Genomic DNA, 15,067 nt, shown 5'->3' with positions numbered 1-15,067 from the left:
GGTAGGTGTTATTAAAGGTATCTAGTAAGTAAGGGCAACCAATAAAATGTATTAGCCTTGGGTGCTTTTTTGTGGTCTTACTATTAGAAATGCTGAAGAGCAAACATTAAACATTAGGACCAGTGATGAAGTGCACTTTACTACCTGATAGTAGAGTCCTGCGCAGGACCAATTTTTGAAACCCAACCCAGACCCTGCAACCCACATTCTTAACCGCTTGGACCCGCTACCTGACCTGCAAGTGCCTTATCCGCAAACTGATCCCGACCCGATGACCATCAAGAAACAGGAAGTGCTGTCATTGTAAACCGGAAGTGACATCATTAGAAGTAGGCGTAATCAGAAAAAATGTTTTTAAAATATACATAAAGGAGTAAATCTCGCTCTTGAGAAGACCCGCAACCTGACCTGCGACCCGCAGAACCGACGACCCACCTCTATACCCTCACCCTAAAGTTCTACCTGCAACCCACAGGTTACCCACTTTTTTGCGGGCACCCGACCCACTGCAGGACTCTATGTGGCAGATTTCCGCTTGGATTTGGCAGATGCCAGGAGACCATCTTAGCTACTTGGGATGAGGAAGGGAATTCCCTGACTCCTATATGGCAGATCACCGATTTGCACTATGTATGTTAATTCTAGTAACTGTGTATTGGTCATGCAGTTATCTTCTAGCATTGAGTTGCCTATGTGTGTTCTTGGAAAGCTATCTACTAAATAACTTTTAGTGGAGGGGGGTGATTGTACGTCCTGCTCATAGTTTTATATGGAGTGATAATTTCTACATCAAGCACATCTCCTGCACTGTAAACATTGCCTTGGTCATTCTGTTTTGATAACTACAGTTCACTTTTTGCTTTGAGTCCTCCTCAGAGGATCACTCTAGGTCCATGATGTCATTTCTGTGAATTACAGACTAAAAGTGTTCACCGTAGCAGGGGCTCTTCCAGTACTTTATAAAGAGAGAGCCAAGGTCTCCTCTTGTGTTTCTATACCCTTTGAACTTTGCTGCCTCCAGATGCTGCAGAATGGAAAAGGTATTTTCTACCAATAAATCTCTTATTTGGAAATAATCCTAAAATGATACTGACAGATTCCTGTAATTTAGTCATCAGGTACTCTTTGTCCCCTTATGACCTCGCACAATTCTTTTTCAACTTCCTTCTACAGATCAACAGTATCACTCAGTATTAAAGTTATCCCTTTAGTTTAGCTTCTAAATACAGGTACGGGATCTGTTATCCGGAAACCAGTTATCGAGAAAAATCCCATAGACTTAATTTTAAGCAAATAATTTTGATTTTTAAAAATGATTTCCTTCTTCTTTGTAATAATAAATCAGTACCTTGTATATGATCCTCACTAAAAGAGTCCATACGCGAGCCGATATAAGCTACAGACAGACTCTGTCGGCAGTTAATTGGGCAGTGTATGGTGCACTACAACAGACTTGCCTGATCGATATGATCGATAACAAAAGATGTTGATCAGACAGGTTTAAAAATCCCATCAGATTGAGGACCGCATCGATTCGTTGATGTGGTCCTCAGTCCGACTTCTTATAGCCCACAATCAAGGTGGACATATCTGGTAGTAGATCTCTGCATGTATGGTGACATTAAGATATAATTAATGTTTATTGGTAAAAAAGCAATCCTTTTGGGTTTAATGTTTAAAGAGAAGGAAAGGCTAACATTTAGTACACTTTATCAGAAAGGTCTATATAAATACACCAATAAACCCTAAAAATAATGTTGCTGTCCTCTGTCTAAAGAAACATAGCTTTTCTTTCCTTCTATTGTGTACACATGGGCTTCTGTATAAGACTTGTTTTCAGCTTAAACCTCCAGGGCTAGGGCTTGAGCATGCTCAGTTTGCTCCTCCCCCCTTCCTTTTCCCCCTCCGTCCTCCCCCTCCCTGCTGTAATCTGAGCCCAGAGCTATGAGTGAGCAGGGAGAGACTCAAGCAGGAAGTGATGTCACACCAAGCAAATATGGCAGCTGCTATCCTAAACAAACAGAGAGTTTCTAGAGCTGTTTACTCAGGTATGGTAAAGCATTCTGCAGAATAAATATAGTGTTATTGCTTGCACTATTGTGGCTAATCTATTGGCAATAAACTGCTTCGCTACCTTTCCTTCTCCTTTAAAATCAGGGAAATGCACCCATTGAAATGCATTATAAATTGGTGGGATCATAAATAAAAAATGTGAAATGTGGAAAACTCAAAATCAGGTTTCACTGTAGCTGTTTTTTCTTTTTCTTTCCCCAATCATGTTTTTTATATTTCCACTATTCCAGATGTAATACTGATCTTAGTTTTTTATTTTAAGGGTGTTGTTAACTTTATGTTAGAGCAGGGATCCCCAACCAGTAGCTCGTGAGCAACATGTTGCTCTCCAACCCCTTGGATATTGCTCCCAGAGGCCTCAAAGCAGGTGCTTATTTTTGAATTCCAGGATGGAGGCAAGTTTTAGTTGTGTACTGCCAAACAAGGCCTCAATATATGTTGATAATCCACATAGGAGCTACTAAATGGCCAATTACAGCCCTTATTTGGCACCCCAGGAACATTTTTCATGCTATCGTTGCTCCCCAACTCCTTTTTACTTCTGAATGTTGCTCACGGGTTCAAAAGGTTGGGGATCCCTGTGTTAGAGCTTCTGGATGTGAGGCATGTATGCGCTAATCCTCTCCATTTTCTGTTTCAGTTCCAAAGCTTACTCTTACACTAACTCCCTACAAGTTATTTTGTATGTGTGAGTAACTGTGTGTCCCTTTTGCTTATCACTCCCTATACAAACTGCAAGGTTCCTACATGCTCCTCTCCTGATAAGAGACTCCAAACAGGCACATATTTGTTTATAAAAACATTTCACTCCCCAAGCACGTGATTCCATTGACTTGAACTGCTGTTATTTAGGGAACATGTTTTGATCTTTTCTGCTTGACCAAAGTGTCCGCTACCTGTTCTGGATTTAAAGGAACGGTAACACAAAAAAATGAATGTTTTAAAAGAAGATGGGGAGCTACTGGGGCATCTTTGGAGACACAGATTTTTACTGGTAAAGGGCTGTGGTTGCCTTGGGCTGGTACAGAAGCTCAAAACATAATGTAAAACATTTCTACCTATTTCTTCAGTTAGGCTTTAGTTGTCCTTTAAAAGGGGATTTGAGACTTAAGGCTGTTTGCGCTATATTTGATTTAATTATGTTGGCTAATAGCTCAGTGCAGAACTTAATGGCATACCAGCATGAAATATTAGACTAATGGCACAAGTTATGGTTTCTCTGCCAACAGTTTTGGCCCTGTGTGTGCATCGAGAGGAAGGAAAACTTGCCTGTCACCAGGCAACCTGGCAGATTCTGATCTTACAATACACTTTTGAACACATTTGCATACCTCCCAACATTTTAGAAATAAAAAGAGGGACAAGATTTGCCGCGCAGAGCACAGCAATTTTTTGACAATGCCCATTTTTGTGACCACGCCCCCTAATTACCATGTTCATTTTACAAAATGTGACAGGTTATGAATGTTTGAACACATTTCTGTGTTTATGTGTTATTACAGTTTAATGAAGGTGAATTATAAGCTGCAAGTCACAGTTTCCCAGAGACCTGCTTATAATAAATTGTTATTGTTTCTTTGCTTATCTTAAATTGTTACAAAAGTATCGGTGCACCTGCCACTTATTCTGGGCTCTCTGCCAAAAGCCAATTAAGTTTTAGAAACGTTGTATCTTTTTCTGGCTGTTCAGTGCAGAAGATCAGTCAGGACATTTCAGTAACAATCCGGGACTATGAGTTGAGCTGTCAAAATCAGGATCGTCCTGCAAAAAACAGGACAGTATGGAGGTATGCTTTTGGAGCCCAATTCCACCCTCGTGTTTTACCACAGTGGATTCCATTCTTGGGGGTTGTTCACCTTTCAGTTAACTGTTATGAAGGCCAACTCTATGCAACTTTTCAATTGGCCTTCATTTTTAATTTATTATAGTTTTTGAATTACTTGCAGTCTTCTTCTGACTCTGTCAAGCTTTCAAATTGGGGTCACTGACCCCATCTAAAAACAAATGCTCTGTAAAGCATACACATTTATTGCTATTCCTACTTTTTTAAACTCTTCTTTCTATTCAGACCCTCTACTATTCATATTCCAGTCTCTTATTCAAATCAGTGCATGGTTACTAGGGTAATATGGACCCTAGCAACCAGATTGCTGAAATTGCAAACTGGAGAGCTGCTGAATGAAAAGCTAAATAACTCAAAAACTGCAAATAATAAAAATTGAAAACCAATTGTGAATTGTCTCAGAATATCACTCTCTTCATCATACTTAAAGTTAATTAGAGGCTGAATAACCCCTTTAACATTGCCTTAAAAGTAAAAAAAAATATTTTTTTTGTGTAATTAAAATCTTTATCCAGGATGGCTCACTTTCTGGCATTTTGTGATGTCATCTTTTCAGCTATCATAATAGCTTGTGTCTTAGGGAGGAGGCAACAGAACAGAAAGGACTATCATTATAGTTTAGTTGCAGAGGGAAATTATCAATAGGGAGGAGCACATCCTTGACTTCAACAGTTGAATCGGGTGAACACATCTTGTGACTGAAAGGTCAGACAGAGCAGTGCAAATAAATAAGGAGTTTTTGCTGTATCATCTGTGGTATAACCAGCTTTAGTTATGTGTTTTCTCTATTGTGTGTTGATTTTAGCAGTAAGAAAAATAAATATTTGCGGTAGACCAGCATGGAAGCATTTTATGTGTACACAGAATGCTATAGATGGCAACGCACATGCTAACACATGGAATTTCTAATAACAAAGATAGGTACAGGCATGGGATCTGTTATCTGGAAACCTGTTATCCAGAAAGCTCAGAATTATGGAAAGGCTCTCTCCCATAGATTCCATTTGATCCAAATAATCCAGATTTTTTTTTTTTAATTATTTCCTTTTTTTTCTTTAATAATAAAACAGTACCTTATACTTGATGCAAACTAAGATATAATTAATCCTTATTGAAAGCAAAACCAGCCTATTGGGTTTATTTAATGTTTATATGATTTTCTAGTAGAAAAAAGTTTTTTTCAAAACGCATGAGTTATTAGTGCTGCTCCAGCAGAATTCTGCATTGAAATCCCTTTCTCAAAAGAGCAAACAGATTTTGTTTATATTTAATTTTAAAATCTGACATGGGGCTAGACATATTGTCAGTCTCCCAGCTGCCCCAGTCATGTGATTTGTGCTCTGCTAAACTTTACTGCTGTACTGTAAATTGAAGTGATATCACCATCCCTCTTTCCCACCCCCGAGCAGCCTAACAACTGAACAATGGGAAGGTAACCAGATAACAGCTCCTTAACACAAGATAACAGCTGCCTGGTAGATCTAAGAACAACACTCAATAGTAAAATCCAGGTTCCATTGTGACACATTCAGTTTCAGTATATTGAGTAGGAGAAACAGTATATTGAGTAGAAGAAACAACAGCCTGCCAGAAAGCAGTTCCATCCTAAAGTGCTGGCTCTTTCTGAAAGCACGTGACCAGGCAAAATTACCTGAGATGGCGCCTACACACCAATATTACAACTTAAAAAATATACACTTGCTGGTTAAGAAATGAAATTTTATATTGTTGAGTGAATTATTTGCAGTGTAAACAGTGTCATTTAGAACTAAAAACTACACCATAAAAATTGTGACAGAATCCCTTTAAGGTATGAAGATCCAAATTACAGAAAGATCCCTTATCAAAAAAACCCAAGCATTCTGCAGAACAGGTCCTACACTGTATTGTACAATTTAGCCACACGCGGATGCCTTTACAGTTAAGTCAACCAGTCACCTCTACATGTTTCATAAGTCTTTTGAAAGGTACCAAGCTGAAGCTGAGTGAGCATTGCCTTTATAAAGAAATCATAATGGAAATAAGAGAATCCCTGGTGGTACCTCCAGCAGACACTTTTGGTCATCTGTTAAAGTATTGCCTCAGGCATTGGAATTCATCTTGTTTGCTGCATTGTTTTCATTCCTGCTTTTGAGACATCCCCCAATATGTAATAAAAGGCACGGAGTTTTCCCAGGAGCAGTAACCCAAAGAAACCAGTAAGATGTTTTAACAGGTGACCAGTAAATGCTTCCTGCTGATTGAATGATATGAGTTACTGCCCCTAGTCAAACTTAGTGCCTTTTATTACATAACCCCACATCTTTCAATTTTGGGTTAATTCGATTTTTTTTTTTATCTTTCTCCACCCCCGTCCTTCTCTTAAGGCAGATCTGTGGAGTGGCCCTATAAAACTCTCCTGTCTGGATGCCCAGCCCAGTGCAGTCCTCATTCTGACCTCTGAGGGTGAGTTTGCCGAGCACAAGAAGCAGCAGTGTGTGTTGGCTCGGCCAAGGCAACACGAGTAGTGATCCCAGCACCAGAGATGGGCATTGGTCGGAACCCGTCATCCAAGGCAATGGAATCCACAAACTCAACAGATGGGAAATATGAGGAGGAATCCAAGCATACAGCTTTTTTCACCCTGCCAGTAAGTGTCTGAACCTTTTTTTTTTTTTTTGTAGGCATCAGAAATGCACCAGAGGCATTACAAACCGCATAAACAATGAAGAAGTAAGTGTAGTAATCACTGAGGAAGTTTCTTTGGAAAGTAGGAAGGAAAGCATTTAATTTTTGTTTGGATTTTTCAGACGGTCTGTTATCTAAGCAATAAACATAGTTAACTAATAAACAATAAACATAGTAAATAATGCAGTGTGGCTTTTAATGAAGAGTAAAGAGTCATATGCAGAACATTCACTGAATTAACATGGAAATGTTAGAGTAGATCGAGATTGCACTGAACGTCTCTGGTTCATATTGCTTTTTTTTTGTTTGTTTTGATTTTAAAAGTGTATCAATACTAATATTGATACACTTATACAGGTATGGGATCTGTTATCCAGAAAAGCTCTGAATTACGGAATGGTCGTCTCCCATAGACACGATTATAATCAAATAATCCAAATTTTTAAGAATGATTTCCTTTTTTCTGTAGTAATAAAACAGTAGCTTGTACTTGATTCAAACCAAGGCATAATTAATCCTTATTGGAAGCAAAGCCAGCTTATTTGGTTTATTTAATGTTTACATTATTTTCAAGTAGACTTAATCTATGAAGATCCAAATTACGGAAAGATCCATTATCCGGAAAACCCCAGGTCCCGAGCATTCTGGATAACAGGTCCCATACCTGTATAATAGTATAACTGTGCATACAAAGTCTCACTCCCTAGAACGGTCACTTAATAATTAGTCTCACTGTCCATCCTATAATTTTTAACACCGCTGTTGAGTAAGCCTTTAAAGATCTACATTTCCCTCACACACCAAATAAAACCATATTAAACAGATGCAGGTATGGTTTCCTTTATCCAGAAACCCATTATCCAGAAAGCTCTAAATTACAGGAAGGCCAAATCCCATAGCGTCCATTGTAATTCACATTTTTAAAAACAATTCTCTATTTCTTTGTATTAATAAAATAGAACTTGATCCAAACGAAGATTTATTTCATCGTTCTTGGAGGCAAAACAATCCAGTTAAGTTAATTTAACATTTGAATGATTTTTTTAAGTAAACTTAAAGTATGGACATTCAAACTACAGAAAGGTCCCTTATCCATAAAAACCCAGGTCCAGAGCATTCTGGATAACTGCTCCCATACCTGACCTAGAAGCTCTGCTATCGATGGCAGGTTAGTTTTGAGTTTTGTCATTTATTGTAATTCGTAAATGACATTTGCTCGACAGTGATTTGCTCAGGTTAAGGGTAATGGAACACGGTACATATTGTTGCCTACATGAATCTCCTTCAGCACAGGCAACAAAATATTAGAAAATACTTTTCCATTGATCTCATTGTGACTGGCCACCAGCAAAATTGTTAAATCTAGTAACCTCATCGAAATTACGTTTTCCGGCAGTAAAATAATCTAAATGTTTTTCTGGCAGCAATTCACACTGGCACAAATAAAACAGTATTTTTGGATAGCTTTTCGCTTGCACTAAGGGTCAGGAGACACACTCAAATTCGGGGAGATTAGTTGCCCGGTGACAAATCTCCTCTTATCCGGGGCAACTAATCTCTCCGAACTGCCTCCCTCTGGGTAGAATGTAGAAAAACGAAGAGCTCAGAGTGCCATCCCTCTGTCGATTTACATTCTAACCGGCGGGAGGCAGTTTGGGGAGATTAGTCACCCCGAAGAAGAGGAGATTTGTCCCCGGGTGACTTATCTCCCCGAATCTCAGCGTGTGCCCTGACCCTCCACTAGAATGAAAAATCGCCAGCAGGATGGCGCTCGTGGCGCTTCATTTTCTGAAGTTTTCTCGTGCGACAACTTTGGGCGACTTCAGAAAACGAAGCGCCGTGAGTGCCATCCCACTGGCAATTTTTCATTTTAGCCGGCGGGAAGGCAGGGGAAAGCAGCTCGGGGAGATTGTTGCCCCTAAGAAGTGGCGATTTGTCGCCAGGGCGACTATCTCCCCGAATCTGCCCGTGTGCCCATACTCTAAAAAGTTTGTAATTGCCTTGCTATCTCTTATAATCACTGCTGTACAATACAACTGCTTCCCCCCCATATGTTTTTTTTTTTTTAACTTTTTACAATTGTGTCCACTTTATGACCTGTAGTTTGTCTCTTTAAAGGCGTAGTTCACCTTTAAATAAACTTTTAGTAATTATAGCATGGCCAGTTCTTGGCAACTTTTCAGTTGGTCTTAATTTTTATTTTTTTTATAGTTTTAAAATTATTTGCTTTCTTCTTCTGGCTCTTTCCTGCTTTTAAATGGCAGACACTGACCCTGACAGCCAAAAAACTATTGCACTGTGAGGCTAAAACGGTTGTTACTTTTTAATTATTTATCTTTCTGTCCACGCTACTTCTCATAGTCCACTCAGACTCTCCGTCAAAACACTGCCTGGTTGCTAAGGTAAATTGTTCCCTAGCAACCAGATAGCAGATGAAATTCAAAACTGGAGATCTGCTGAACTGAAAGCTAATTAATTCAAAAACTATCAATAATAAAATTGTCTAAAGAAAGTCATCATACTAAAAGTAAATCAAACGGTAAACAACCTTTAAGATGCACAAATTTTTACTATTCTTTAGGCATGTTACTTAGTAGCCTGGCAGCGGTGGAAAGCTGTATATGTTCCACACTGTGGCACAGAGAGAGGTTGCTAGGAAGTAAACTTGAGGAGTAGATTGCTTGGAAACATAGCATGCTGCATTCATATGGCAACACTGTGTAGTGTCAGTGAAGTAGCAGAAAATAATTAGGTTACTGAATAAGAGAAATGCTCATGGGAACAGCTGTACTTCATCAGTAAACGGACTATAACACAAAAGCCAGAAGTGATGTGGTGTTTACCCAGTGAAAACATATAGGGAATGGCAGAGGGCCAGGGACATAATTGATCCTGAATTAAAAGGAGAGTCTGGATAAGTAGTATCAATTACACAAAAGCTGGGTCATTTAGCAACCGCAAAGACATGCTTTAACGAGATCAACTTTTGCTCATAAGCTGGGGGAATGGGAATGAAAGCAAGGTTTTACATTCACTTATAAAACTATAAAACTGTCAGTGGTTTGAGGGTAGAAATACACAAGCGTTTTCCGTGAGATCGACACCCGGCGACAAATCGGAAGGAGACGCAGGTAAGAACTAAATTTCATATGACACAACTGTGGGATGTGGACGCAGGAAGGAGTGTCTTCATCCAACAGTCGGACTGTGTAGCGCTTACCTGCGACTTTTCATTCAGTCCAATTACATTTTGATGCATGCGACTCCATCCGATTTGTTGCATGCGTTTTGTCACCGGTTGTGTAGTTCTACCCTTAGGTTCCGTCACACTCACTATAAGGTTTGGCAGGTCAGTACTGGAAGCTCCTGGGAAGAGAAGGAACTGATTTGCACTTATCTGCCCAGACTGGGAAAGGATGGAAGAGCTGGAAACTGGTTTAGTGGGGTGCCATTGCATTCAGAATAGTGACACAGTGAGTCAAGTGGAAAATGGTTGGGTAAATTAGAAAAGGGGTGTATATGGGACAAAAAGCTGGGAACTGCACTTATTTGATAAGGCAAATTAGAGATGTAGTTCCTTGTAATGGGATTCCAGAGACATTTTGATCTTGTACCTTTCTGAACAAATGGTAAAATAAAAGTGTAAGTCAGTTTAAAGGGGTTGCACCTCTGTGTGAGGCAACAAGTCATTCTGAGTGTCGAGCTTGTTTCCCCAATTAAAAGGAGGGTCTGTTTCTGAGAAAAACTCCATTCCAAAGTTATTCCATTTCTAGCGTTTATGTCTTACACACATCTCAGATCAGTTCTATTGCTGCTGTTCTACCTGAGCCTGTAAAATGGGGATAAAATTATCTAAAACAGTGATCCCCAACCAGTGGCTTGCATAAGAACCAGTTGTACTGCTAAACAGACCATCTTGTAGTCACATAGGGGCTACCAAATAGCCAATCACAGCTCTTATTTGGCACACCTAGGCATGTTTTTCAAGCTTGTGTTGCTCCCCAACTCTCTTTTTCATTTAAATGTGGCTCATGGGTAAAAAGGTTTGGGGACCCCTGGTCTAAACCATGTGTAAGCTGCATCTACTTGTGAACAAATGTGTCCCCAACAAGAAAACGTTTTCAGGTGAAAAAGGAGAATGTGTCTGTATAGAGAGAAATGTTGTTTATGTAGGAGGCTCTCTATTCCTTGTAAAAGAAATAGGAAGACAAATTGAGCAATGGATACTTCCTCTTTGTAATGTCTGGAAGAGCTTACTGGACACACTGCCATTAAAATGAGTTGGTTTTAAAGGGTTTCCAATTCACACCCAGTCAGTATGTCATAGATGTGGCACGCACTCTTGTAAAAAGGACATTTGTCTCTATACGCTGCTTTGGCAGATATTATAAACTGTGAAAACAGAGGTTGTTTTGTGGAAAGGCATATAAAGTCCTTTGAATGAGGCGTGAAGAATGAGAGACAGGCTGTATTAGATTATATCTGGTTATATTTATTTTCAGTATTTGCATTGTCATGATTCCTGCTATACAATGGGGCTGGTTTACTAAATTAGGAGCTAAATTGCCATTAACAACCAATCCGATACTTCCATTCATTTTTCCATGACTCCCCCCCCGGTCTTTGGGGAGCTTAATGCCTCACTTTTATAGTTTCTGTGGGGCAATTTTTAAAAAGAAAAAAACCTACTGTTACCCCCAACCGGAGTGCCTTTGGTTGGGGATAACATTTTAGCCCAACAGATGCCCTTTAAGAGTGATTAGTAGCCAATGGTTTACAGTTGCTTTTACAGTGATTTATATTTATTTAGGGAATTTGTGCAATTTCTGGTGAGTCGTAGCTCCTGGAATTGGTTCAGTATTCGGCCGAATCTTTTGCAAAGGATTCGGGGGTTCAGCCAAATCCAAAATAGTGGATTCGGTGCATCCCTAATTCTGAGACAATTTGCCATTGTTTTTCATTTTTTTACTATTTGTAGTTTTTGCGTTGTTTGGTTTTTTTATTCAGCAGCTCTCCAGTTTCCCCAGCAATTTCACCAATCTGATTGGTAGGGTCCAGATTACCCTATCAACCATGCACTGACTGTGAAATGAATAGTAGATGAGTAATAAAAAGTAGCAGTAACAACAAATGTACTGCCTTAGAGAGCATTTGTTTTTTAGGTGGGGTCAGTGACCCCCTTTTGAAAACTGGAAAAAAAAAAGCTTAACTCTGCCTAGGAAAATGCAACAAAAGTTCAGAAGGCATCAAAACCAAAGGAAAACATATTACAATTAACCCCTCTTTTGTTATTTCCAAATTTCTCCTTCAAGATAGGGGCACTTTGTACTTGCACAGCTACTGAAAAGGGATGACTCCAGGATAACTGGGCTATTTGGGCATATAATAACAATAATGGTAAATGGACAATTTTGAAGGGGCTGCTCACCTTTATATTTAATTTTCGTATGATGTAAAAAGTGATATTCTGAGACAATTAGCCATTGGTTGCCATTTTTTATTATTTGTTTTTTGAGTAATTTAGCCTTTTTTCAGCAGCTTCCCAGTTTGCAGTTTCAGCAGTGTGGTTGCTAGGGCCCAAATTACCCTATTAAAACACTGGATTAAACACGTGCATAAACATTTAACATTCCACTGGAACATGTAGTCCGTTGACTTGGTGCCCTTTTCCACGTGTGCTTGACCCACTAACAGTGTTTTTTGTTTTTTTTAACCTGCCACTTTAAAGGTGATCTGTATAAAATGCTGAAACAGTGATTAAAGGAGATTTTGTTTCACTGCTTCTATTTTCTTTTAATACCGTTAATCATCTGCAGCTTGTCCTAGATTTATTTCTTTTATCCGAATGTGGGGTTGCTATAGAAACCTCCTCCTTACTGTTCATTAAAAGAGCATTAAGTCTCCATATAGGGAGAAAACAACACCGCACTCCCCCTGCTTACTCCCATTTCTATGCACTGGAAATTAAAGAGGTGCTCTGCAGAAAAATGAACGCTGACATTTGTGCCTAAGAAAACCAAATTTACTACTGCAATCGGCTGCACTGTATAAGCTGTGGAGTCATGGCATTAAGTCACCAGAAGCAATAGGAAGGCAGTGTAACATCAGCTGGTGACGCCGAGATCTTATGACACTGTCTGCCTAGATCAGGGGTCCCCAACCCTTTTTACCCATGAGCAACATTCAGATGTAAAAGGAGTTGGAGAGCAACTCAAGCACGAAACATGTTCATGGGTGGTGCCAAATAAGGGCTGTGATTGGCCAAAAGGTAGCCCCTATGTGGACTGGCAGCCTACAACCAACATTTTGGTAGTACACCTGGTTTATATGCAACCAAAACTTGCCTGAATTCAAAAATAAGCACCTGCTTTGCGACCACTGGGAGGAACATCCAAGAGATCGGAGAGCAACATGTTGCTCATGAGCCACTGGTTGGGGATTACTGGCCTAGATTAAGCCAGTGCCATTTATCTATAACACCTTCCCCCCCCCCCCCCGCATGGCGTCTATGGCCAGCTTAAACCTTCTCAAGTATTTGCCAAGGTTATTAAACCTACAAAGCATTTCCAACACCTCACTTCTCTTCTTTTTGAGGACATGACATTGACACTCTCTGTCAAAAATATCTGAGCTTAGTACAGAGGGAATATCTATGCTGGTACAGGTATGGGATCCGTTATCCGGAAACCTATTATCCTAAAAGTTCCAAATTATGGAAAGGCCGCCTCCCATAGACTCCATTATAATTAAATAATTCCGATTCTTCTCTGTAATAATAAAAAAGTACCCTGTACTTGATAAACTAAGATATAATTAATCCTTACCAGCCTATTGGGTTTAATTAAAATTTACATGATTTTTTGGTAGATTTAAGGTATGAAGATCCAAATTATGGAAAGATCTGTTATCCAGAAAACCTCAGGCCGCAAGCATTCTGAATAACCGGTCCCATACCTGTATCTTTCATTATGATAAAACGTGGTACTTCCCCAGCTGTGGAAGGGTTATGTACAAATGTCTAACCATGTCCCTTTGATGTAATATGAACACATAACAGAACTTGCGGAGCATTTCGTATAGTTAAAAACATGTACATCATAGCTGCATCTCGAAATGCCACGAAACGCGTGAATAAAAGTTCTGTTATGTGTTCATATGATATTGGCCTGGACCGGGGGGGGGGGGTGTTGCGTGCAAACACAAAGTTCTACTGAATCAAACGTGCAGGTGAGAGGGGGAGTGCTCCCATTTGATGTAATTCCACAACCAATATGCTTCCGGGCCATGCCCTCTCTGCAAACTCGTTATCCAAAAATCTCCGATTTACAGGAAGGTAATCTTTCATAGAATTTTTTAAAAAAAATCCTTTTCCTTCATAATAATAAAACGATGACTCGTACTTGCTCTCAACTAAGATATAAAATAAACTATTCTGTTGGGTTTAATTAAGGTTTTAAATGATTTTTTAGCAGGATTAAGGTATGGTTATTCAAATTAAAGGACCCCGTATCTGGAAAACTCCAGGACCTAAACATGCTGGATAACAGGTCCCATACCGTTGTATTTCTTTTTTGCTTTAACCCAGGAATGTGATCTGATGTCTATGCTGGTCTAACTAGCGTAAAGTGATCAGTAAAGGCAAGGCATTACCATGGGCAGTTATATAGTGAGAACAACTAGTAAAGGTAGGGATTCTGTGATTCAGAAGGTATGGGGCATTTGACCTTAAATGTATGTTTCATAATTCCATGTTTGCTTGAATTCCAGGGACGCCTTTCCGTCAAAGCTTTCTGTAGCATGGGAAATCATGCACAGGGCTGTCTTAGTAATTTCTTTGAAATAATGTGCTGACCCTGCTGTGCTATTGTTACAAGAAAAGAGGAAAATGTGCTTTTTATCAAGTGCTAAATGTCATGGCCCACCTCTGGGTGGGAGGCAGTCAGTGCCCATGGCAGTGCTTGTCAGTAAGAAAAAAGATATAGGTGCACAGCAAATGAACCTAACCCACTGTGCTATTGATTTTCAGGCGGTGATAAATGGAGGAGCTGCTTCTAGCGTTGATCAGGACAATGAAAATACAGAACTAATGGCTATTTATACCACTGAGAGTGGCATTGCAGAGAAGGTATGTATATGCCATAACATGGCACTGTGCTGAAGTGCTTCAGCAAAAGTTATGTAAGCTCCATTGGGCAGGAACTTGGTGTTCTCAGATAATAATCCCACCTTTGCATTTAAAGGTTGGAAAGGTGCAGATTATGGGCTGGGAGGAATTGTATTCTCACAGTGAGCACGCAATTCTGTGCCAAGACAGGTTTTTTGCCCTTTGTACCACATTATAATTCATGTTTGTTTATTTCTTTATAAATGAGCATACAGCTAATATTACAAGGCATGCACAGTTCTGCTGGCGCCACAGTTATATAAGGTGTTAATGTAAGGAGATCAGCACCTGATACGCAGATATTTCCAACAAAGTGCTAT

General features: G+C 39.6%; 1 protein-coding gene across 4 annotated transcripts in view; it reads left to right on the top strand.

The window, feature by feature from the left end:
• Positions 1 to 15,067, top strand: part of slc23a2.S (solute carrier family 23 (ascorbic acid transporter), member 2 S homeolog) — a 68,696-nt gene that overhangs the window by 18,896 nt on the left and 34,733 nt on the right. For 2 of the 4 annotated variants that reach the window (XM_018255162.2, XM_018255163.2), the window contains exons 2-3: positions 6,283 to 6,545; positions 14,610 to 14,708. In XM_018255162.2, coding sequence (XP_018110651.1) covers positions 6,441 to 6,545; positions 14,610 to 14,708 — 204 coding nt within the window. In that variant the 5' untranslated portion in view covers positions 6,283 to 6,440. The remainder of the gene's footprint in view (positions 1 to 6,282; positions 6,546 to 14,609; positions 14,709 to 15,067) is intronic. The other 2 variants (XM_041588153.1, XM_041588152.1) reach the window with 1 other exon arrangement.

The sequence above is a fragment of the Xenopus laevis genome, chromosome 3S (genome assembly GCF_017654675.1).
Source record: "Xenopus laevis strain J_2021 chromosome 3S, Xenopus_laevis_v10.1, whole genome shotgun sequence".
Lineage (NCBI taxonomy): Eukaryota > Metazoa > Chordata > Amphibia > Anura > Pipidae > Xenopus > Xenopus laevis.
The sequence above is the reverse complement of the archived record's forward strand: the minus strand, read 5'-3'. Positions and strand labels throughout refer to the sequence as shown.